General features: G+C 39.4%; 1 protein-coding gene across 1 annotated transcript in view; it reads right to left on the bottom strand.

The window, feature by feature from the left end:
- Window positions 1-846: 846 nt before the first annotated feature.
- LOC126162924 (ubiquitin-like modifier-activating enzyme ATG7) overlaps window positions 847-25,530 on the bottom strand; it is a 111,087-nt gene continuing 86,403 nt past the window's right edge. The window contains exons 11-13 of the mRNA XM_049919742.1: window positions 17,755-17,923; window positions 1,353-1,472; window positions 847-1,043 (exon numbers count right to left, since the gene is read on the bottom strand). Of these exons, the coding sequence (XP_049775699.1) occupies window positions 1,008-1,043; window positions 1,353-1,472; window positions 17,755-17,923 (325 nt within the window). The 3' untranslated portion in view covers window positions 847-1,007. The remainder of the gene's footprint in view (window positions 1,044-1,352; window positions 1,473-17,754; window positions 17,924-25,530) is intronic.

Genomic DNA, 25,530 nt, shown 5'->3' on the forward strand with positions numbered 1-25,530 from the left:
GGAATGTCAGTACAGTGTAAAGACTTTACACAGCAGACAATTTGGAAGCCTTGTGCATTATATAGGCAGATAAACAAGAAGTTCAACTTTTGAATTTGCACTCCAATTGTACAAAAGACTGATAAATGCAGATCCTTAAACAGATGGTCTTTATTTTACACACAGTGTCACAGCATTAAAATGAGAATGAAAATTCAGAACCTGAACTACGTTGTTGAATTTCTAGTTTATGTGCTTATCGAACACTCAGCACATTATCATGATGAGTGCTTGTCTTTACTCAAATGAATTTTTATATTCTAACAAGGATTTTCCATTATTGTTTTAATACTAGCATATTACAAAACCTTGAAATGCAATGGTACCCCTATCACGTATTCTCACTGTGCAGATTAATATCTGGCATCTGTTTATGGTTGAATGCTTTCCTCAAAAACTAATCTCAGCATTCTGTGAGTGTCAGTCAGAACAAGATGTTCTTGTGATTGTTTAACATGAACTGAGAGATACAACTGTCTGTCTGTCAGAGATGTTATTTGCTGTTGGAATGCTGGGAAGTGAACCCTGCAAAAATTTACCATCAACTAAAGGAAGTGTATAATAATACAGTAATGAGTGAACAAAAAGTAGAGAATGATGTGAAACATTAAACAAATATACCTGACTAAACTTGACACACACACACACACACACACACACACACACACACACACACACACACACCTCTGCCAACAGAGTAGCAAGCTTTTTTGGTATGAACATCTTTGTACAAAAGATGCAAAAAGTATGGCTGCAATACTACTAACAGTTTTCACAGAATGTGTGATGGTTGACAGGAAACTTTGAAAACAAATTATATAAAGTCCAAAATTTGCAGCATGTTTATTGTGAATAAGACTAGCAAACTTTTTACTGAGCATCAAACTGAGGTAAAGCAGCAGTCTGAAAATGAAATATAGCAATGTATTTTAATTACATGCCTCAGAGCATGAAACATATGCTATCTCTTATTCTGTATCACTCATGTCACTGAGCTCCCACACCTGAAACAGAAAGCAAGTAGGATGTCAGTCTTTATTGCCATATGTTGTGGAGTAACTGTGACATTACACTAGAACATTAATCAAAGGATAATTTTTTAATATTTTCTCTATGACAAAAGTAATACAAAAAGTCATAAAAACTGTAGGAAATAAAATGCAGAACTTTTGTGTATTCAAATGTAAAATCTAGTCTGTGACACTGAAAATTACAGTGAACTCTTTATCTTTTATACCCTCAAAAATTAGTATGTCAGTCAGTACATGGCTGATAATCAACTAACTTAAAATACAAGGGGAAAATATCATTACCTCTGCATCTTCACTCTTTTGGTGTATTTCTGTGAGGCCTGTGAGATCTTCCAGATGATGAGGATTGTTAAAAGCTGCCATCAAGAAAGCAAATCCTTGCTGCTGATATTCTTGAATCACCTAAAATTGCATAGGAAATGATCAGAAACTATTGCAGAAGGTACTGGGTGAAAATGTCAGAGAGAGAATGTAAAACACACACACACACGGCTATACAAGATAGTTGTTTCTAAGAAAAGATTTCCATATTCATCTTAACAACAGGCTACACCTGAATGTGGTATGACAGTGGAGGAGAAACCAGATGATATACATAGAATACCATCCTATGTTTCATAAGTGTAGCCTCTATTCAGAATCCAAAGAATGGACCTGCTCAGTAAGAGCTCTGGGATCTAACATACATTTGATTATGTTTCCTCGATTGTTCAATCTATATTATGCTGACAGGCAAGAGAAAATGAGATTTTTCAGGCATACATTATGAGGTTCAATTGTGCTTTCTGAATGTGATTGCTGTAAAGGAAGGAGGAGGATTGGGATTTGGGATGTCCCTTCCACAATGACAACAATAAGGTCACTGGAAACAGAGCAGAATGTATGGGAGGAAACGGATAGAGATGTAAATTTGCTCTGTGACGGAACCATACATACATTTGCCTAATGCAATTTAAGGATACCACAGAAAAACTACATCTGGGTGCTGGGTGGGATTTAAACTTCACTCCTCATGTGAATGCATTACCATTGTGCCATCTCAGTCGGTCATATGGGTGCGACTTTTTCAGAGCATAACTTTACTAAATAGTCTGTAGAAGAAAACATGACATTAGAATGTAAGCATGTGTATCACAGTTAACTAAACTCAATAGTTACGTTTAAGACCAATGAACAAACATGATTGCACTAGATTATGAGCTACACAAAATAGTAATACACAAATTCAGATTTGGATGGGTCTTAAAAGGTGAAATTGACATAAAATAATTAAGGTAAATACATTCATTGCAGTCTTCTGAAGCAAACAACATGCAATGCTAGATGGAAATATTCAGTAACATCAGATCCACTGAAACAATTTATTTTAGACATGCTAGGGTAGGTAGGTTTAGAGCAGAAATTCCAGGCCTATCTTAATGCTGCTACTTACAAAGTAATAGCATGACTACTTAAGTTGATCAATTACATCTAAAACACACAATATTGTAATTTTAATGAATGTAGACACATCAAAAAAACTTTTGCATCACCTCGGTTCCGAGAGTTCCGGAACCTGTACAGAAAATTGGAATAGGACGTGAATCATGCATTACTGAATCATGCATTACTGAAAATAAAGCTAACTGTGACTGTACATATGAATGTTATCTTCATTAATTAATGAAACTCATTACATATGCAATGCTTAAAAAATGCTAATGAATAAAAACAAAGCCTTTCTCCCTTGAGGGTGCATCAAAAAGCACTCTTGTAATCTGAAGCATCATTTTCCCTTGGAGCACCTGTACATAAGGTTTGTGCAAAAAGATAAAAAGTACTTTGTGAGTGCACTATACATGTAAGATAGTAAGTTCCTTGTCTGTTAAGGGAGCATTGTAGTGTTCACAAAACTGCCAAGTGATCTAGTACTTCAGAAAGCCAATTCTTAGCTCCATGAAGTAAATGTGTGATTAAGGACGCCAGTTACTTAAAATGAACCTGCAGAGTATCCACACAGGTGAGTCAGATGCCTTGGAGAGGAATTATTCTCCAAGTCCATGTCATCTAAATGGAACTGTTCACTCTGCAGTGTTTCATAATGAAGAGATCCTTATCCTAAGCAGCTGTACGTGTGCTGTCGAGTCACCTTATAATGACTACCTCCTAGATGTTAAGAGTGAAGTGCATAATTCACAATGTACATCACATTATCTCCAGTAGCAAAGTAAGTTGAGTACTGACAGACTGCCTGAAACTCTATACTCAATGCTCTCCTTGACAACAGAAGTCCTGCATCCACACTGGGAAAACAGGCGATCATAGACTTCGAGACCACGGAAGCTAGATTTTTGAAAATATGAAGTTTGTAGATTTTTCACATATATGCGAGTATGCTAATGACAGCATTGTGAACCTTTTGTAGAAATTGCAGAGCTCTATTTACTGTTGTAGAAAGAGGTGAATGTGAATTGTAAGGAATGTTCAAATGAAAAGGTACAAAATGGTATAACAACAAAACCAGTTGAAATTTGATTATGCTGCTTTGGGATAAAGTACTGTGACATCTAGGAATGTGAAATGTGTCACCACCTCCCCCAAAAAAATTCAAAGCTGTGCCCACAGCAGGCAAGGTGATGCCCACTGTCTTTTTCAGCATCCCAGGTCAGATACTCAGAGAATTCCTTGAACACAGAAAAACCATTAATGTGGCACGCACTGTCAAATCCTCCATAGCCTACACAAGTTTGTCAAGAGCAAATGGTGTGGGCTGCCCACAGTGGGAGTGATCCTTCTTCATGATAACGTGTATCCACATGTCTCCAACTTCACACAAACTTTAATGGCCAAGTTCCAAGTGGGAGCAGCTTAAGTATCCGCCCTACAGTCCAGACATATAACCTCATGACTTCCATGTGCTTTGGTCCATGAAAAAATATCTCAAAAGGAACCGCTTCAACTCGGACAGCAAACTGAAGGACACAATGGAGGACTGGCTCCTATCACAGCCACAGGAGTTCTAGGAACAGGGAATCCTTCAGCTTATGAAACAGCGGAATAATTGTGCTCAGCCGTCTGGTGATTGCTTTTGGATAAGTACCTTTTCTTTTGAACACTCATCATACAATGGCATGTTATGGCCAAATGACTTGATACAACGAAACATATCTCTGTTCAAATAAACCAGGGAGTTGCTTTGGGACTCCTGTTGTAGATGGAAACAGTGTGCAGCCATATTAATGTCGGTTCACTAAGAGCAAATACAGTACTTTATATCCTCAATAATATCCGAACTGTACTGCTGCTGATTGGCAGTGAGTACCCTTCTCCCATAAATCAAATTGCCAGTTTTATATGATAAATGAGTGTTGGCATGCCTGGAGAGAAATGCCAGAACAACTAGTCAAACTATTACTGTAAGACTGTAACTAGTGGGAGTAGAATCAAGTTTTGGTGGGCATCATATTCATTTAGGAGGTGGGCTGTCTTATCGATTGTCTTTCGGCAATATAGCATGCCTTTCCAGCTCCTCTCTTGAGCTATTAATACTGCTAGAAAATGATTAAGACATCAGATCTATCTGTGGTTCCTAGTTTCCTCATATCCCACACCAACTAACATCTGTAGGTTATCTTGACCATATTGTTTGCCATATGGATCTTCTGCCATACTTCATACAAAGTCTATGCGAAACACTGCTGTAGGTATGGCTCCAGACACATTAAAAACTTTTAGTTGCTCTATGTACAATAAAAACTGCTTTGGAAACTATGCAGCAGTTATGCCAATGTGCCACAACAATGTAGTGTCAGTTAATAGGTTCCACATCTCTTTCACATAATAGAGCCACAGAAGACATTAGGCTTCACCTTGATCATCTAACCATTTTTAAGGTATTTTCAACTGTCATGCTGCAGATGTGATGCCATGCTGGAAACAACAGCTGTGACAAAAAACATATTATTAGTGCCCAAATCATTCCAGAAACTCCACCATGCTTCAAAGTTGGCAGAACACCGGCTGAATTGTATCCTTCTCCCTGTGTTTCCTACATGCAGTTACCATATTGGCCCGATAATAAGTTGCCACTACTTGTAAGCTACACCTTTGAATTAAGAAGAAGAAATTTAAAAAAAATCTTTTTCTATAAAATGAGCCACACATTGACAGAAAAGAAAAATTGCCAGAAATTTACTTGTAGTTACATGAAGTATGTGCTGTAAACATTTGTTCTAACATATGACACGGAACATTGGCACCTAACATACTGGTACCATACTTTGTTCTATTCACTCACATCACAACCAATGCCAGTATTTGCTTCATCACTCTCATTCCCATCATTTTCTTATTCTCTTCCCACAGCATTTTGCACTCGCTGACTTCCAATGCATTCAGTATACAGCATTTCTTGAACCCCTTTATGACAGACCCTGAGAATATGGAGGACCAAGAAGCAAGAATCCGCTGGCACAGAAGGGTGACTGATGGCTTCTTCTTCTTACCAGGTGGTGAAAGGGCTGGTCTTCTTCCAGGAGCCAAACTGAAAACATTTTTCATAGATTGTCCTTGAATGACTTGTCCTTGTTCAGATCTAGAACCTGTAGTTTTGAAGGTATTCCTCTGGGTTTTATGACACGATCTGTCTCTCATGCAGCAAGTTTATTTTGTACTTCAGCAGTTAGATGTCCCTTAAAAGCATCCAAAAACTAGTATCACTTCTTAGCAAGCTGTGTGCCAGGTCTGTGACTCCAAACAGCAGACAGCCAGTCAACAATCAGTTGCACTGGCATCCCACCCTCTCCTCGGCAGTGAATCATTAAGTCCTTAGGAAAGATTTATTTCGACATGGTTTTTATTTGCAGAATGACATAAAGTGGTAACTTCCTCCCATCGGCAGTAGTAGCTAATATCACACTTATTCTATTTTTCATTCGCAGTTCCTCTTAAATGAGATAGTTTATGCTTGTTTCATGTCTACAGTCATACTGTTTGGCATGTCAAAAAATAATGGTACTTCATCAGCATTGCCACTCTGATGAACAGAGCATGATTCACACTTTCAGCAACTGGATGACATACCAATGGAAGTTAACTGGTTTCTCCATGAAATCTGCCAGGATTCTCTGTGCTAGAGTAGTACTTCACAGGAGAACAAGGCAATTTTTCTGCATAAACCAATGACACCAACCAGTACTCACACAGAAGTCTTCTTGTGGCTTGTTTAAGACTCTTGCAATATCCAAGGCCTTCAGTTAGATTATATCTCAAGAGATAGGCATCCCATCTTTCCTCTTACTTTACACATAGGAAAGAACCTTAGCTTCTAGTTCCAGATATATGCCACATTTTGGTGCCCTGAATGATTTTCTTGTGGAAACTGCTTTCTTCCATTTTTTTCTGAAGCAACATAATGTTGCACATTACATTTGTCCAGGCCATACTTTCATCTGGCCTCTCTGTCGGTTGTGGTTTTGGCATAACGAACAACTGTAGTTTGAAGCTTGCATCATAAGTACATCAAATTCCTTGGCTTGATGATGCTTTGCACTGTAAATGGTCATTCATATCGGCATAAATCTGTTTTTCTTACCAGTATCCACCTGAAACTGAATTATAAACTAACAAAACTATATCAATAGACCTACATAATGTTAAAGCCAATAAAATACTGGCAAAAGTTTGCATTGTTGTGCAGCAGAATGCCTTGCCAGCAGTTTCCATTAAATGCACTAATTGTACAGCTGCATATGAGCATAACACTTTTACAGAAAGTGTATGTAAAAAGACAAAGTAGTGGATACAAGCTGAAGCCTAAATTTTCGAGAGGGAAATTTGGGTAAAGTTGGCAGCTTTTTTTGGGACAATACAGTACATCCTGTGGTAGATAATAATGCAAAATTACACTTATCAGACCACACTACCTGTGATGGAGACCACACCACTGGTGACATGAAGTACCAGCTAAAACTCTCTGACAGTGATATTACTTAGCCCTCACAAAGGGAGGGATATCTTTGTCACTTGAGCCATCCTCAGATCATTGTGAATGATTGTATTGTAAGCACATGACCTTTCTGTTTGTTCCATTGCTAGTAATAAACAAGTATTAACCTCACTCACTAGCAACCAGCTTCATTCCGCAAGCCTCCTGCATTGCAATTTCGACAGTCTTGACCCCACAACAAGCAGCAGCTTTTATCTTCACATAACAAGTGTACTTTAAAATGGAGTGTTAGCTTTGATATCTTTTCAGACAATTTGTATGGAATGGTGACACTAAGAGTGACTCACACGATATTCTCTTCCACTTGGATCAGGTGTGACACATGAAAGTGAGGTTCTTCTGTATCTTACCATTGACGGCAACTATGCTCAACATGTGCACAAACAATTTCAATGCATTTTGAATGCCTTTGTGCTTTTGGTGATGATGAAAATCTTGCTTCACATAAACAAGACACCATTTGGGCAACTATTTCATGTCTGCGTGACAAGACTTCGTGTTATTTTACTGGTCAATCTGTTTTGGGAATGATCCAGACGAATTCATTCATAATCGATTGTGGGGCCCAGCCAGTTGAGCCACATCGGAAGAAGCCTCTTGGTTTTCCATCTGTGTCATGCACGGTACATGGGATCTCATCTACCATTGACCTCAGACCAAACATTCCAACACATCCCCAGTAAACTTCTGTGGAGCACATATACGATCTGGTTCTCAACCTAAACTACCAACTTTCCAACCAAAGCACCTGGCAGCATGTTTCATGAACATCAAACTCACATTATACAATTATGGAATCATCAATGATACTTCCATGTTTGTGGCCCTTGACATAACAGTTATGAAAAGTAATTTATGAGGAAAGATTGGGCAGCAGGACACTCTCCCAGCTGTGGAGATATCTTATGAATTGATCAACCTGACTGCCATGTTACATAGCACACACTGGTTAATTAAAGTACTGCCTCAGATACAGTCAATGATAATTGTACACAAATATGATATGAGGGAAAGCAAATTTTTTCTGGCTGACAGACTTTTCGGAATCCCACAGCAACAGCAATACTCAAGTGCGATGTAACAATAAACACCACCACCAAAGTTCTGGCACAACATGCTGGCTGCAGCCATGAGGAGACACAAACTTGAGAGATTATGTACACTGACAAGATTGATGTCACGAATGACGACTCCAAGAGCAGTGATCACTGGCTGGTCATAACTTCCACACCTGTGACCAACAATAACATACCTCATGGCAGTGAAGGGGCATGGCTGTGACTGTGTTGGCTTCACTCATGTTTCAGCAACCAGGCATGCAGCTGCTCCATGCCATGCAATTACCTAAAGGCAAACTGCAGTCTGCAGTAGATGCCCTGGATCATGATGCACAACAAAGCTGCCTATAGCTCAAGCAAGTGGGCCAAACTAATTCTGCCCCATCTAAAAGTGGTGGTGTTACAGTATATGGGCTATATATCTCAACAAATCAATAGTTCCTTGTAGACACTGGCTCTGAAGTGAGCAGCATTCCTGGGGAAATGCCACAAATGGAACATATGACATCTAACTGCATGCCGCAAAACGCCACTTTTATCAGGCTATTTGAAACCATGACACACACTGTTGTCCTTGGTTTGCATAAGAAATTTACATAGCAGTTTATTGTCATGAACTGATTTTGGGCACGAATTTCGTCCATTGATTTCACTTCTCCCCTGATATATCACTATTGATCCCCCACACAAACTAGCAGTGGAGACTCAGTACCTGGCAGTCTGCCAGCATAGTAACATGAAGTGTCAGAGGGGAAACTTCAGTACAACCTCCTTCAAATCTTACATGTGGCATCTGCCAACAACAACTTAACAACCATGGGGCTTTGGAGTCCAAATATAAGTGGTGACAAAGAGTTATGAAGAACAGAAAAGGAGAGTCTCAGGCTACCCAATGATAATTTTGCATTGGAAGCTTGGGCACATTTGTGAGGTGACTTGGATGCCACAAAACAGGCACTTAAAGCAGGAACAGCACCCACTGAAGTGTTGCTGGACTGCACATACGGACAGTTGGTGAATCCTACCCCACATGACTCACAACAAATACAGGTCTGTAGAAGTTTTCTGCGAGTATGCATGCATCCACTGTGTGTGTGTGTGTGTGTGTGTGTGTGTGTGTGTGTGTGTGTGTGTGTGTGTATCTATATTCTCAATGCAATGTGTGAAATGTATAAACAGAGAAGCATTAGACGTGACATAATGGACAAAATCAACACCATGCTAGCCCACCAGTCTACCATAAAGCAAACTGGTTGGCATCAGAAATGCTAAAAGTGATCAAAACCACTATCAACGAATTGCTGCAGGCAGGCAAACACAGGCAGTCAGACAGTCTGTGGGCAGCTCTGGGGGACCTCACCATCAATGATGCAAAATATAACAGAAGCAAAACTCTTTGAAAATGAGTTTATTTAGACCTACCACAGGGAAAAATATCTTTTCTCACTCGAGCTGTCCTAAGCTTGCTGTGAATGATTGTGTACTGTATCCATGTGATCTTTCTATAAACTCCATTGTTTGAAATAAATTCATCTACATCTACATCTACATTTATACTCCGCAAGCCACCCAACGGTGTGTGGCGGAGGGCACTTTACGTGCCACTGTCATTATCTCCCTTTCCTATTCCAGTCGCGTATGGTTCGCGGGAAGAACGACTGTCTGAAAGCCTCTGTGCGCGCTCTAATCTCTCTAATTTTACATTCGTGATCTCCTCGGGAGGTATAAGTAGGGGGAAGCAATATATTCGATACCTCATCCAGAAACGCACCCTCTCGAAACCTGGCGAGCAAGCTACACCGCGATGCAGAGCGCCTCTCTTGCAGAGTCTGCCACTTGAGTTTGTTAAACATCTCAGTAACGCTATCACGGTTACCAAATAACCCTGTGACGAAACGCGCCACTCTTCTTTGGATCTTCTCTATCTCCTCCGTCAACCCGATCTGGTACGGATCCCACACTGATGAGCAATACTCAAGTATAGGTCGAACGAGTGTTTTGTAAGCCACCTCCTTTGTTGATGGACTACATTTTCTAAGGACTCTCCCAATGAATCTCAACCTGGTACCCGCCTTACCAACAATTAATTTTATGTTAATCTCACTCACAAGCATCCAGCTTCTTTCCAAAAGCCTCCTGCATTGCTCCCTGCCGCCGTTGGATAAGCAGCTGCAGCAGCAAGTCGTATACTCCTAGCTCACTCATTTGTTACATAGTTTAATTCTTAATTTCTTTGCATGTTTTTGGTACTTGCATTGTTTAATTCATAAATTTCGGGCGTATTATAGTATTTGAGAGTTGTAGCATCGCGTTTTAGTACCTGAATAGTGTAAATTCACGTAGTCATCTGTCTTCTGTTTTTGTTTTGAACGGCCAGCGTCGGTTGGTCGCAGTCAGTGTGCTCCCTGCCGCCGTTGGATAAGCAGCTGCAGCAGCAAGTCGTATACTCCTAGCTCACTCATTTGTTACATAGTTTAATTCTTAATTTCTTTGCGTGTTTTTGGTACTTGCATTGTTTAATTCATAAATTTTGGGCGTATTATAGTATTTGAGAGTTGTAGCATCGCGTTTTAGTACCTGAATAGTGTAAAATCGCGTAGTCTCCTTCCGCCGCCGATCAGTGTGTTAGCAGTGCGCTTGTAGCAGCATTTACTGCATTTACTAGGCAATCTTGTATTTTAATAACTGTTTAAATTTTCTGTCGATTCGTTTGTGCTCTCTGTAGATTAGTTCAGACGTTCTTTGCATAACAGTTTTTAGCATGGATAGGGACTGCAACTGCTGTGTTCGGATGCAGCCTGAGTTGGCATCCCTTCGCTCCCAGCTTCAGGCAGTGTTGGCTTCGGTCACACAGCTTGAGGCTGTTGCCAATGGGCATCACTGTGGGGGTCCGGATGGGGGTTTGTCGGGGACGGCCAGCTCGTCCCCCGATCGGACTACGACTGTGGTTGCCCGGGATACTGCCCACATTGAGGCTGATCCCTCACCTGTGGTAGAGTGGAAGGTCGTCTCAAGGTGTGTCAGGGGGCAAAAGACATTCCGGAGGGCTGAACGGAAGGCCTCTCCAGTCTGTCTGACGAACCGGTTTCAGGCTCTGTCTCAGGCTGATACTGATCTTCGGCCTGACATGGCTGCTTGTCCTGTTCCAGAGGTTGCCCCTCAGTCTGCAAGATCCGGGCGGTCGCAGAGGGTGGGCTTACTGGTAGTTGGGAGTTCCAAGGTCAGGCGCGTAATGGGGCCCCTTAGGGATATGGCAGCAAGAGAGGGGAAGAAAACCAATGTGCACTTCGTGTGCATACAGAGGGGAGTCATTCCAGATGTGGAAAGGGTTCTTCCGGATGCCATGAAGGGTACAGGGTGCACCCATCTGCAGGTGGTCGCTCATGTCGGCACCAATGATGTGTGTCGCTATGGATCGGAGGAAATCCTCTCTGGCTTCCGGCGGCTATCTGATTTGGTGAAGACTGCCAGTCTCGCTAGCGGGATGAAAGCAGAGCTCACCATCTGCAGCATCGTCGACAGGACTGACTGCGGACCTTTGGTACAGAGCCGAGTGGAGGGTCTGAATCAGAGGTTGAGACAGTTCTGCGACGGTGTGGGCTGCAGATTCCTCGACTTGCGCCATAGGGTGGTGGGGTTTCGGGTTCCGCTGGATAGGTCAGGAGTCCACTACACGCAACAAGCGGCTACACGGGTAGCAGGGGTTGTGTGGCGTGGGCTGGGCGGTTTTTTAGGTTAGATGGCTTTGGCCAAGTACAGAAAGGGCAACAGCCTCAACGAGTGCGGGGAAAAGTCAGGACATGCAGGGACCAAGCAGCAATCGGTATTGTAATTGTAAACTGTCGAAGCTGCGTTGGTAAAGTACCGGAACTTTAAGCGCTGATAGAAAGCACCGAAGCTGAAATCGTTATAGGTACAGAAAGCTGGCTGAAGCCAGAGATAAATTCTGCCGAAATTTTTACAAAGGTACAGACGGTGTTTAGAAAGGATAGACTGCATGCAACCGGTGGTGGAGTGTTCGTCGCTGTTAGTAGTAGTTTATCCTGTAGTGAAGTAGAAGTGGATAGTTCCTGTGAATTATTATGGGTGAAGGTTACACTCAACAACCGAGCTAGGTTAATAATTGGCTCCTTTTATCGACTTCCCGACTCAGCAGCATTAGTGGCAGAACAACTGAGAGAAAATTTGGAATACATTTCACATAAATTTTCTCAGCATGTTATAGTCTTAGGTGGAGATTTCAATTTACCAGATATAGACTGGGACACTCAGATGTTTAGGACGGGTGGTAGGGACAGAGCATCGAGTGACATTATACTGAGTGCACTATCCGAAAATTATCTCGAGCAATTAAACAGAGAACCAACTCGTGGAGATAACATCTTGGACCTACTGATAACAAACAGACCCGAACTTTTCGACTCTGTATGTGCAGAACAGGGAATCAGTGATCATAAGGCCGTTGCAGCATCCCTGAATATGGAAGTTAATAGGAATACAAAAAAAGGGAGGAAGGTTTATCTGTTTAGCAAGAGTTATAGAAGGCAGATTTCAGACTACCTAACAGATCAAAGCGAAAATTTCTGTTCCAACACTGACAATGTTGAGTGTTTATGGAAAAAGTTCAAGGCAATCGTAAAATGTGTTTTAGACAGGTACGTGCCGAGTAAAACTCTGAGGGATGGGAAAAACCCACCGTGATACAACAACAAAGTTAGGAAACTACTGCGAAAGCAAAGAGAGCTTCACTCTAAGTTTAAACGCAGCCAAAACCTCTCAGACAAACAGAAGCTAAACGATGTCAAAGTTAGCGTAAGGAGGGCTATGCGTGAAGCGTTCAGTGAATTCGAAAGTAAAATTCTATGTACCGACTTGACAGAAAATCCTAGGAAGTTCTGGTCTTACGTTAAATCAGTAAGTGGCTCGAAACAGCATATCCAGACACTCCGGGATGATGAAGGCATTGAAACAGAGGATGACACGCGTAAAGCTGAAATACTAAACACCTTTTTCCAAAGCTGTTTCACAGAGGAAGACTGCACTGCAGTTCCTTCTCTAAATCCTCGCACAAACGAAAAAATGGCTGACATCGAAATAAGTGTTCAAGGAATAGAAAAGGAACTGGAATCACTCAACAGAGGAAAGTCCACTGGACCTGACGGGATACCAATTCGTTTCTACACAGAGTATGCGAAAGAACTAGCCCCCCTTCTAACAGCCGTGTACTGCAAGTCTCTAGAGGAACGGAAGGTTCCAAATGATTGGAAAAGAGCACAGGTAGTCCCAGTCTTCAAGAATGGTCGTTGAGCAGATGCGCAAAACTATAGACCTATATCTCTGATGTCGATCTGTTGTAGAATTTTAGAACATGTTTTTTGCTCGAGTATCATGTCGTTTTTGGAAACCCAGAATCTACTATGTAGGAATCAACATGGATTCCGGAAACAGCGATCGTGTGAGACCCAACTCGCTTTATTTGTTCATGAGACCCAGAAAATATTAGATACAGGCTCCCAGGTAGATGCTATTTTTCTTGACTTCTGGAAGGCGTTCGATACAGTTCTGCATTGTCGCCTGATAAACAAAGTAGATTATATAATGGTAAGACAGAGATTTAGGAACCAGGTTTTAAATTGTAAGACATTTCCAGGGGCAGATGTGGACTCTGACCACAATCTATTGGTTATGACCTGTAGATTAAAACTGAAGAAAGTGCAAAAAGGTGGGAACTTAAGGAGATGGGACCTGGATAAACTGAAAGAACCAGAGGTTGTACAGAGTTTCAGGGAGAGCGTAAGGGAACAATTGACAGGAATGGGAGAAAGAAATACAGTAGAAGAAGAATGGGTAGCTTTGAGGGATGAAGTAGTGAAGGCAGCAGAGGATCAAGTAGGTAAAAAGACGAGGGCTAGTAGAAATCCTTGGGTAACAGAAGAAATATTGAATTTAATTGATGAAAGGAGAAAATATAAAAATGCAGTAAATGAAGCAGGCAAAAAGGAATACAAACGTCTCAAAAATGATATCGACAGGAAGTGCAAAATGGCTAAGCAGGGATGGCTAGAGGACAAATGTAAGGATGTAGAGGCGTGTCTCACTAGGGGTAAGATAGATACTGCCTACAGGAAAATTAAAGAGACTTTTGGAGATAAGAGAACCACTTGTATGAACATCAAGAGCTCAGATGGAAACCCAGTTCTAAGCAAAGAAGGGAAAGCAGAAAGGTGGAAGGAGTATATAGAGGGTCTATACAAGGGCGATGCACTTGAGGACAATATTATGGAAATGGAAGAGGATGTAGATGAAGATGAAATGGGAGATAAGATACTGCGTGAAGAGTTTGACAGAGCACTGAAAGCCCTGAGTCGAAACAAGGCCCCCGGAGTAGACAACATTCCATTGGAACTACTGACGGCCTTGGGAGAGCCAGTCCTGACAAAACTCTACCATCTGGTGAGCAAGATGTATGAAACAGGCGAAATACCCTCAGACTTCAAGAAGAATATAATAATTCCAATCCCAAAGAAAGCAGGTGTTGACAGATGTGAAAATTACCGAACAATCAGTTTAATAAGCCACAGCTGCAAAATACTAACACGAATTCTTTACAGACGAATGGAAAAACTAGTAGAAGCCGACCTCGGGGAAGATCAGTTTGGATTCCGTAGAAATACTGGAACACGTGAGGCAATACTGACCTTACGACTTATCTTAGAAGAAAGATTAAGGAAAGGCAAACGTACGTTTCTAGCATTTGTAGACTTAGAGAAAGCTTTTGACAATGTTGACTGGAATACTCTCTTTCAAATTCTAAAGGTGGCAGGGGTAAAATACAGGGAGCGAAAGGCTATTTACAATTTGTACAGAAACCAGATGGCAGTTATAAGAGTCGAGGGACATGAAAGGGAAGCAGTGGTTGGGAAGGGAGTGAGACAGGGTTGTAGCCTCTCCCCGATGTTATTCAATCTGTATATTGAGCAAGCAGTAAAGGAAACAAAAGAAAAATTCGGGGTAGGTATTAAAATCCATGGAGAAGACATAAAAACTTTGAGGTTCGCCGATGACATTGTAATTCTTTCAGAGACAGCAAAGGACTTGGAAGAGCAGTTGAACGGAATGGATGGTGTCTTGAAGGGAGGATATAAGATGAACATCAACAAAAACAAAACAAGAATAATGGAATGTAGTCGAATTAATTCGGGTGATGTTGAGGGTATTAGATTAGGAAATGAGACACTTAAAGTAGTAAAGGAGTTTTGCTATTTGGGGAGAAAAATAACTGATGATGGTCTAAGTAGAGAGGATATAAAATGTAGACTGGCAATGGCAAGGAAAGCGTTTCTGAAGAAGAGAAATTTGTTAACATCGAGTATAGATTTAAGTGTCAGGAAGTCATTTCTGAAAGTATTTGTATGGAGTGTAGCCATGTATGGAAGTGAAACATGGACGATAAATAGTTTGGACAAGAAGAGAATAGAAGCTTTTGAAATGTGGTGCTACAGAAGAATGCTGAAGATTAGATGGGTAGATCACATAACTAATGAGGAAGTATTGAATAGGATTGGGGAGAAGAGAAGTTTGTGGCACAACTTGACCAGAAGAAGGGATCGGTTGGTAGGACATGTTCTGAGGCATCAAGGGATCACCAATTTAGTATTGGAGGGCAGCGTGGAGGGTAAAAATCGTAGGGGGAGACCAAGAGATGAATACACTAAGCAGATTCAGAAGGATGTAGGTTGCAGTAGGTACTGGGCGATGAAGAAGCTTGCACAGGATAGAGTAGCATGGAGAGCTGCATCAAACCAGTCTCAGGACTGAAGACCACAACAACAACAACAACTGTGTGGCTGGATTGAAGAGTTTTTAGCAAACAGAACACAGCATGTTGTTATCAATGGAGAGACGTCTACAGACGTTAAAGTAACCTCTGGCGTGCCACAGGGCAGTGTTATGGGACCATTGCTTTTCACAATATATATAAATGACCCGTAGATAGTGTTGGAAGTTCCATGCGGCTTTTCGCGGATGATGCTGTAGTATACAGAGAAGTTGCAGCATTAGAAAACTGTAGCGAAATGCAGGAAGATCTGCAGCGGATAGGCACTTGGTGTAGGGAGTGGCAACTGACCCTTAACATAGACTAATGTAATGTATTGCGAATACATAGAAAGAAGGATCCTTTATTGTATGATTATATGATAGCGGAACAAACACTGGTAGCAGTTACTTCTGTAAAATATCTGGGAATATGCGTGCGGAACGATTTGAAGTGGAATGATCATACAAAATTAATTGTTGGTAAGGCGGGTACCAGGTTGAGATTCATTGGGAGAGTCCTTAGAAAATGTAGTCCATCAACAAAGGAGTTGGTTTACAAAACACTCGTTCGACCTATACTTGAGTATTGCTCATCAGTGTGGGATCCATACCAGATCGGGTTGACGGAGGAGATAGAGAAGATCCAAAGAAGAGCGGCGCGTTTCGTCACAGGGTTATTTGGTAACCGTGATAGCGTTACGGAGATGTTTAACAAACTCAAGTGGCAGACTCTGCAAGAGAGGCGCTCTGCATCGTGGTGTAGCTTGCTCGTCAGGTTTCGAGAGGGTGAGTTTCTGGATGAGGTATCGAATATATTGCTTCCCCCTACTTATACCTCCCGAGGAGACCACGAATGTAAAATTAGAGAGATTAGAGCGCGCACGGAGGCTTTCAGACAGTCGTTTTTCCCGCGAACCATACGCGACTGGAACAGGAAAGGGAGGTAATGACAGTGGCAAGTAAAGTGCCCTCCGCCACACACCGTTGGGTGGCTTGCGGAGTATAAATTTAGATGTAGATGTAGATGTACTACACATTTCCACTGCTCAGTAATGCTGATATCATGCTCTTTGCACCACTGAAGCCCCCTTCCTCTGTATGTGCCCAATTTATATTTTGGCAATAGCAAATCCACTATGAGTATTTTGTGTTTGTAGCTCCTGTCACTCTGTGATAATTGGAGCCATGTTCTATATATGCATATTGAGGTCAGAAATTACATTTGTGGCACTGATTTTCTTACTGCACAAAACAATCTTCTTTAATTCCTACCTGTATGAATTGCTAAGTTTAGTTTTCACTGTTGTGTTTGATGTACGAAATTTTCCTAATGAACTTTATATGCTATAAAGGGTGCAACTGGTGCATCAACTACATGGGTGAGCACTGACTGTTACACTTCATGACACACTGCTACCTCATCAGGATAAAAAACTTATAAATGTTGTAGGCTAACAACTCCTTAATGAAAAATGACATTTAATGACATACTAGCTATTTTACTCTACTAAATAGTCTGTAGAAATAAACAATGGAATTAATTTTCATTCTAGAGATTCATGGCAGGCGTTGTGAGAATCTGCCTATTTTACCATATTACACGCACTTTAGAAGCACATAGTAGAAGTTTTCTCACTACCTGCAAATGTCTGTTTTTGTTCTAATGAGAAGCTTAGAGTTTTTACATACTGGTAGCGACAGTGTATCACATGCACATTTTACAAGAAATAAGCTTTTTGAATGTTATATTTTTTCATGCTAATTTTTATTGGAAGTGCACATATATTTGTATGAACAGAATACAGTAAAGAGAAAGGCTCACCATTTTGGAACAAGCTGTGCAGTTCTGGAATGCATGGCTGACGCATATCAATTGTTCATATGATGATAAGAAACCTCTTATTGAATGAGGGACAATGCCCAGTGGACACTGACTGTCATAAGACGGTGTCTTATTTGAGTCCAACACACCCTCTGCTGGGGCATGCCCTCTGTAAAACAAAGCAGATTCAGTTGCAGATCATGAGGCAAACAATACATTTATAGGTTAGAAGAACATATCCAGGAATCACGTGAGGAAAACGTTCGCATGCGAAATGATATTACTGACTTAACCGAGAGACTAGATAATGTCAATATCTTAGTTGTAAATGAAATACAGAAAAATAACGATAAGTTACGAGATGAATTTTCTATGCAAACAGAAACTGTTCGTAGAGAAATATTAGAATCTATTAAAGAGGTCTCTACCAAACCTGTAGAGATTTCTTCAATAGATAATGTAGAATTAGAAAAAGATCATACTGAAATAGAAAACATGAAATTTTTAATTACTGAAATATGCAGTAACCTTGAGACCTCCAAAGATAATAACATTGACGAAGGTACAGAGCGTTCACATCGTGAACACGGTGAAGAATCGATATTAGCTAACTGCGTATCCAATACAGAAATGAGAATACAGGAAATTACTAAACGGTTATCGGAATTAGATAATAATGAAAACATTTCAAGTGGTAGAAGCAATAACGTAATCAGAGACAACAGTCGCATCGAGTTTGCTAGCTCGGACGACAACAATACGAATAAAGAAATCACGGCAAGCCAATCCGATGCAACTCCATCTCTGCAATCTAAACAAAATCCAACTATGTTGTCTCTCGCAGAATGTTGGGATGATATAACGACAAATTCAAATGTAGCAAGTCGATTTCCTGTATTCAAACCAGGAGGCGAACTTCACCCTATAATCTTTATAAAAGCTTTTGAAACTTCATTACCTCCTAAATGGAGTAATGAAAAACGGATTCAATTTGTAATAGGACATTTAGAAGCAGAGGCTGCGGAATGGGCAGTACTGCATAGAACTGAATTTAGGGACTGGGACGATTTTGTTAAGCAGTTTAAACAACATTATTGGTCAAGAGGAAAACAACAACACTTAACTTTAGAGTTGTTAGACCCTCCTCCATATTCTAAACGTTGGAGAGGTTATGGGAATTATTTCGAATGGCATTTAAACTGTGCTAAATTAATTGGAGAACCAATGATTGAAAGTCATCTAATACGAGTCCTAATTAGTGGATTACCGTATTATGTAAAGGAAAGAAAAATGTTATTCTACGAATTATCCATCTGAACGAGAAAAGGTGATCGTGTATTAGTACGATCTCATGCTAAAAGTTCGAAGATCAATAAGTAATATAGAAAATTCATCTTTATCTTTGAAGGTCCATATGTTGTACATAAGATTGTACATCCCAAAGCGTTACTTCTTATGGAACCTTCATCAGGTGTAATTAAAGGATTATATAGTGTTGATCAAATGAAACCCTTCATTCCTAAATAAGTTAATATTTAGTATATGTTACATACGGAAGAGCGTTCATAGTTTATTCATGTGAAGTTTTCGTGATAGTTATGTGTTATTTTAAAGAAATAACAGAAAGTTTAAACAAGTGTTCTACAATAATCTACTGGTACTTCAAAAAGAGAAAGATAACCAAAGGGGGGATTTATATGGAAGAAATTTTGCTATTAGGTCAAAAGGAATTTTGTATATTTTAAATTTACTCGGATAGTAGGAACCAAAGAGGATGGTTAATAATTTTAGGGACCATGGGCGTCCAGAGCTATATGGCTCACGAGAACATAGCAGAGTGCCTTTAATAGAGATTTGTAATAGTGTTAATATAGAACACACCAAACGGGGCTCTCTTGCTTGTTTTTCCTAAATAAATTGCCATTACCCAACAAGGTGTCCGAAGGTAAAGAAAGCCGTGCCGAGATTTTAAAGAAAGTTTTGCTTGATTTCTTCTTGACCTCAGGCATAAATAACGCATTAGGGAAAAGAATGACATAAAGTAAATAGTACTATTAGTTATTGTGAAAAACTTATTAGTAATATAAATTTTTGGAAAGAATAACTCTAGGAAATGAATAAAACTGAAACTAATTTATCACAATTTGAACGCTCTGTCCTAATGTAACAACGTTAAAGAACGTACTAAATTAGTATTTACTAGCAACTATTAAACGAAAAGGAGTAATCCCCATATATTCGGTTATGAATTACCATAATAGCACAATTAAGAGTAAATGACAAATAGTCACAACAATATCGCAGTAAAAGGATTAAATCTATCTAAGAACAAGGACTCTAGATTATGTAAAATGTGAGGAAAATGTATTAACAGTTAAATATTGTTTATAGAAAAGGTTTTATTTTCAGTTAAAACCTGACAAACTGAGCTTGTGGGTGGGGTATGTAGTGGGACGCGAAATTGAAGCGTCACCCATCCACCAGTGTCAACCCAGTTTGCAGGTGAATATAAGTTTAATTTAGTTTTGTTTATGTATTTTTGTAATATTTGTAATAGCTGTGAATTATCTAAAGGTTTTTTATTTATTTTTTATGTTTCATGTACGGAGAGGGCGGTGCAACGAACGGAGACAGCATCTTCGCTGCCGGGACCAGAGAGAAAATTGCTGGCCACTACACGTCGCGGGTCGACAGCCAAAGAGCAACAGAAGATTCTGAAACCGATTTGTTGCGTCGTGCTTCTAAAAAATTGAAAATGAATTTTTTGTAATGTTTGGTACAACAATGATATCATAGGAAGTTTAATCTTATTGAAAATGTTAGTCCTATCTTGTCAAGGCTCAGGTTCACATCTGTATGTAGGAAGATAATAAACTAGTGGATGCTACTAAGTTGAAATACGTGTTCTGAGGATTTATTTATGAAGAATTATGTGAATGGATTAATAATATATTTGACGAGATTATTGTATTTTGACAGTGTTCATCGCGACTTTGAATCTCAAAAGTTTATTTAATGTGGTTCTAATATCGATTAAATCAAGATAAAGTGTATCAATATAATTTCTGAGGAGAAAAAAACGACGTCTAAAATTGAAAAGGTTTACGCAAACCAATTGGCCCGAGTGACGTAATTCTGTGCAAACGACTAAAAATGATGTTTTACAGTTTCGTTCAAGAACCATTCTGAGACAATTTAAAAAGAATATAAATAATTCTGAAGTGGGTTGTAACTGACGTACGTGACGAAGTCTGCACATGGTCATATGTCGAAAGAAAATCATTTATAAGAAACTTACGTCATTACACTACAGTAGGTGGTGGTGGGAGGGTGCATGGGACAGGTTTTACACCGCGGGCAGTTACAATGGTAGGAGCCAGAGGGTAGGGAAGGTGGTTTGGGGATTTCATAGGGATGAACCAAGAGGTTACGAAGGTTAGGTGGACGGCGGAAAGACACTGTTGGTGGAGCGGGGAGGATTTCATGAAGGATACTTCCCACTAACACCAACCTATCAGAACTCTGGAGATGGGAACTTGCCCTTCAATATATCCTCTCTTCCCGTTACCCACCAGGCTTCAACCTCCGCTAATTTCAAGTTGCCGCCACTCATACCTCACCTGTCATTCAACAAAGTCTTTGCCTCTGTACTTCCGCCCCGACTGACATCTCTGCCCAAACTCTTTGCCTTTACATATGTCTGCTTGTATCTGTATATGTGCAGATGGATATGTGTGTGTGTGCGCGAGTTTATACCTGTCCCTTTTTCCCCCTAAGGTAAGTCTTTCCGCTCCCGGGATTGGAATGACTCCTTACCCTCTCCCTTAAAACCCACATCCTTTCGTCTTTCCCTCTCCTTCCCTCTTTCCTGATGAAGTAACCATGGGTTGCGAAAGCTTGAATTTTGTGTGTTTGTTAGTGTCTGTATCAACATACCAACGCTTTCGTTTGGTAAGTTACATCATCTTCGTTTTTAGATATAAGACCTTTAGAATGTAGACAACATTAAATTCTTAGGAATATGGCTCCAAGATAATCTTAAATGGGGGACACATATTGAAAAAGTTCGTAAGAAATTAAGCACTACATGATACTTAATGAGAATATTAGAGGAATGCTGCAACAAAGATTCTCTGAAAACTGTGTATTATGCCTATATACACTCACAACTGAAACATGGAATTATTTTCTGGGGTTACTTTTCTCTTAGCCAAAAGCTCTTTAGGCTACAAAAAAGAATTATAAGAGTAATGGAAGGTGTAAAATGGAACAAAACCTGTAGACCACTCTTTAAAAAGCTAGAAATCCTCCCACTTCCATGTATATATGTGTATGAGATAACCGTATTTGTGAAAAAATATTCAATGGAAAATCCCACTCTCTTCCAGAAAATTGAAAATATCCACTCCTACAACACCAAGCAAAAAGGAGACTTTCATCTAGAGCCCACCAACACCACTCTGAATAAAAAAGGAACCCTGTATTATGGGAAAGTTATTTATAAGAAACTTCCCCACAAATTAAATCAATAAAAGACCTGGCAAATTTCAAGTCAATGCTATGGCATATTTGATTCATCACTGCTTCTGCAGCCTCCACGAGTTCCTTCAGAAAGTTCACTAACGATTTGTGCCTTTGCCTTAGTGATGTATCATATAAATGTTACTAGAACTTTAATGATTTACCATGTAAATGTTACTGTAATACAAATATTAATCTGCCAGTACAGTACATTCTCTTTCTGCTTTAAAATATCTACTCTTTTTTTTTTTTTTTTTTTTTTTTTTTTTTTTTTTTTTTTTTTTTTTTTTTTTTTTTGTACAATATTTGCTCTGTGTATTGTAACTCAGTGATCATTTAAGGTAGAAATAATGCCATTAATCAAATGTAATATTATATTCTGTTATACATTGACTTGTCTTGCATCAGACTGTACTATTTGTGTACTATATGATTACCAGGACTAATAAAACTGTAGTCGACTCTACTCTACTCTTCTCTAACAAACTAACATACTGACATATACCTACATGGTGACAGTTACCTTTACCCTGATTCTGCAACAGCATCAGAAAATTGATAGACACAATGGATGCAATGTTTATATCAACAACAAGTAAATTACAATTAGAACAGGGGAAAACCATATCAACTGTGGCTAATAATAGTTTTACAAGCAGAGGTAGATAACTGTGAGCCACTGAATTGATGAAATTTCACAGATACAGTCTCCAGTGAAGAAATCTTGACAGTTATTTTGGCTTTTAGCTTATCTCTCTACAGTGTATAAATAAATCAAAAAGTTGTGGGCTTCAGTCAACATAACTATAATAAGTTGGCAAGTTCATGTGGTGGGCAAGTGGTGAAGCTAACACACTTTGAATTTCTGCACTAAAGCTCAGACCGACTTCCTGATTGTGTAGAAAATTTTCTATTATATGAAATGTATTACTTCTCTTTTCAATATGTTACAAATAGTCTGATACTATATTTAATGAGGAACAGGTCTTCAATCTGAACAAAATTTACATATTTTGTATTTATTTAGCAGCTAATATATTATACTAAAATAAAGCTGTGACAAATAAAAGATATTCACCACCTGAACAGCATAGCTGCAGCGTCACTTTCATTGTAAATGCAAAATGAACAAGCATTTCCCTATAGGAAACTTTTTCATCAATGTGCTCTGCTGTTGCAAAATTAAAGAATTTACACATTCACAGAATAGAACTATTTATAGTACTGTAAATTTTGAGAAAAAACGTATTTTACATGAGTAATTAAGTTTCATCAGAAACAGGAATCATGCTTGAATCAAAGAGAGAATGGCCAGTATCTTAATTTTATTTCATACTGTAATAATGTACAAACTATTGAGGAACACCCATGTTGCAAAAATTACATTTGTTAAACACCTGCTAAATGTTCCCAAGATATCCTAAATAAAAATCACTGTGGAAGAGCATGAGTATTGAAACTATGTACTGAACTAGGACATACAACCAGATATTTTATTTCATAATAATAACACACTCCAGCTTCACATGGGTAGCACTAAGGCTACGCATAAACTGAGACATGTATGGCGCATGTGAAGTGACACGGCATAACAGTGTGACACCAAAGTTCTGCGTGTTGTGCAGGTCCTTTGCATATTGAGATGCATAGGAATTCTTTGCCTGCACCTGGTGGTGATGCATTGCTCTGACAGAAATGAGGCAGGCACCCTGCAAACTTTGTCAAACAGTTTCATGGAAACTATTCAGTAAAAAAAAAATTGATTTTCACTAAGATTTTGTGTTTGGTGCATATTACACAATATGTTGCTGCAAATGAAATTTAGACTAACATATTGAATTTTTCTTTAGACTTAGGAGGTGGGCTGTATCTGTCTCCAATCTTCAGAAAATGTATCATATGTCGCCATTCACTTCCAATCGAGCACACACAAGAATGAAGTATTTGTAACATCCCTCGCAACTCCTGCACTAGTCGAGATATCAAAACAATATTTTGGCAACAGATAGCATGTGAGGTGGAGAGTGTTTTGCCAAATGGTTAATGCATGGAAATTTCTTATCTACATTGATATAGCTGAAGCTATAGTTTTTACTTTATTTTATTTTTAATTCCTTACTGTATTTTTTTATGAGTCATTGACAGCAAGTGAAAACAGAATTTCCTAGTATGAAAATAAACAGTAAATTTTGTTTCCTTATGTTACTGCAAACTGACACAATGATGTTTTCTGTAGGTTATTGACATCCCTGGCTGTCAGGTGCTTATTTAATGAGGCACTGTTTCAGGATTCTTTAGCTACTGCAAGATGCGCCTTTGCAATCTATACTGTGTTTTGGCAAAAGAAGCACAATTAAACCTGTCAATAAGAAAAATGTAGCTGTTACTCATAAATGATGCTTCTAAAATGAGAAAAGATCAACAATTCACAGAACAATAAATCACCTGTTCTGTAGGAGTTTTGGCAGAATTCCCATAACACGTCATGTTTTTAACAGTGAATGACTGGAATGGAAACTTACCCAAGGATTTTCTTCCTGTTCTTCATCTGACAAATATGAAAATAATGATGAGCGTGCCCTTGAGGCCTACAGCTTGCCAGACTGACAATGTCATTCATGAATAAAAGAGTTATTATTGAGAAAAGTAAATACCTGATCCACCACAAGATGGTTAGTGCACTGTAAGCAAGTGAGATAATGCATGTGGAAGGAATGTGGAAGCTAGCCAGGTGTGCCTTGTCTGGGAAAGAGTTAACGTAGTTCGAAAAACATTGTCATGGATGTACAGCTGCCTTAGTCAGCAATACATTTCAGAAAATTAAATGTAGTACCATATCACCAGACTCTTCCAGGGTACTGATACTTTTGGAATAATACCGAGCACGTTCTCAATTTGTTCAGTCTGTTGTATAATTAGTTTATTGACTCTAATACTATGTATGCAAGCACTAATATGATTTTGCTCATCACTTTGCACCAATTACAACATTCTAATTCACTGGGGTTTCTTGACTGTTTCTAACTTACAGTGACAATGTGATGTCTGCATACACACAGTACAATGTCTCTTATTACATCTGTATCAAAGTTATCACAGTGAAACTTAATATGTACTTCAGCTCTTGGATGCTACCTCAGATCTTGGACGCTTTTTACCAGGAGCACAAAGGGTATACACACTTGTAGAAATTCCCACTTTTCAAATTTTTGTATTATGCTAGCATAATATACAGCACGTAGACAATCTAGTTTC

Source organism: Schistocerca cancellata, chromosome 2 (assembly GCF_023864275.1).
Source record: "Schistocerca cancellata isolate TAMUIC-IGC-003103 chromosome 2, iqSchCanc2.1, whole genome shotgun sequence".
Taxonomy (NCBI): Eukaryota; Metazoa; Arthropoda; class Insecta; order Orthoptera; family Acrididae; genus Schistocerca; species Schistocerca cancellata.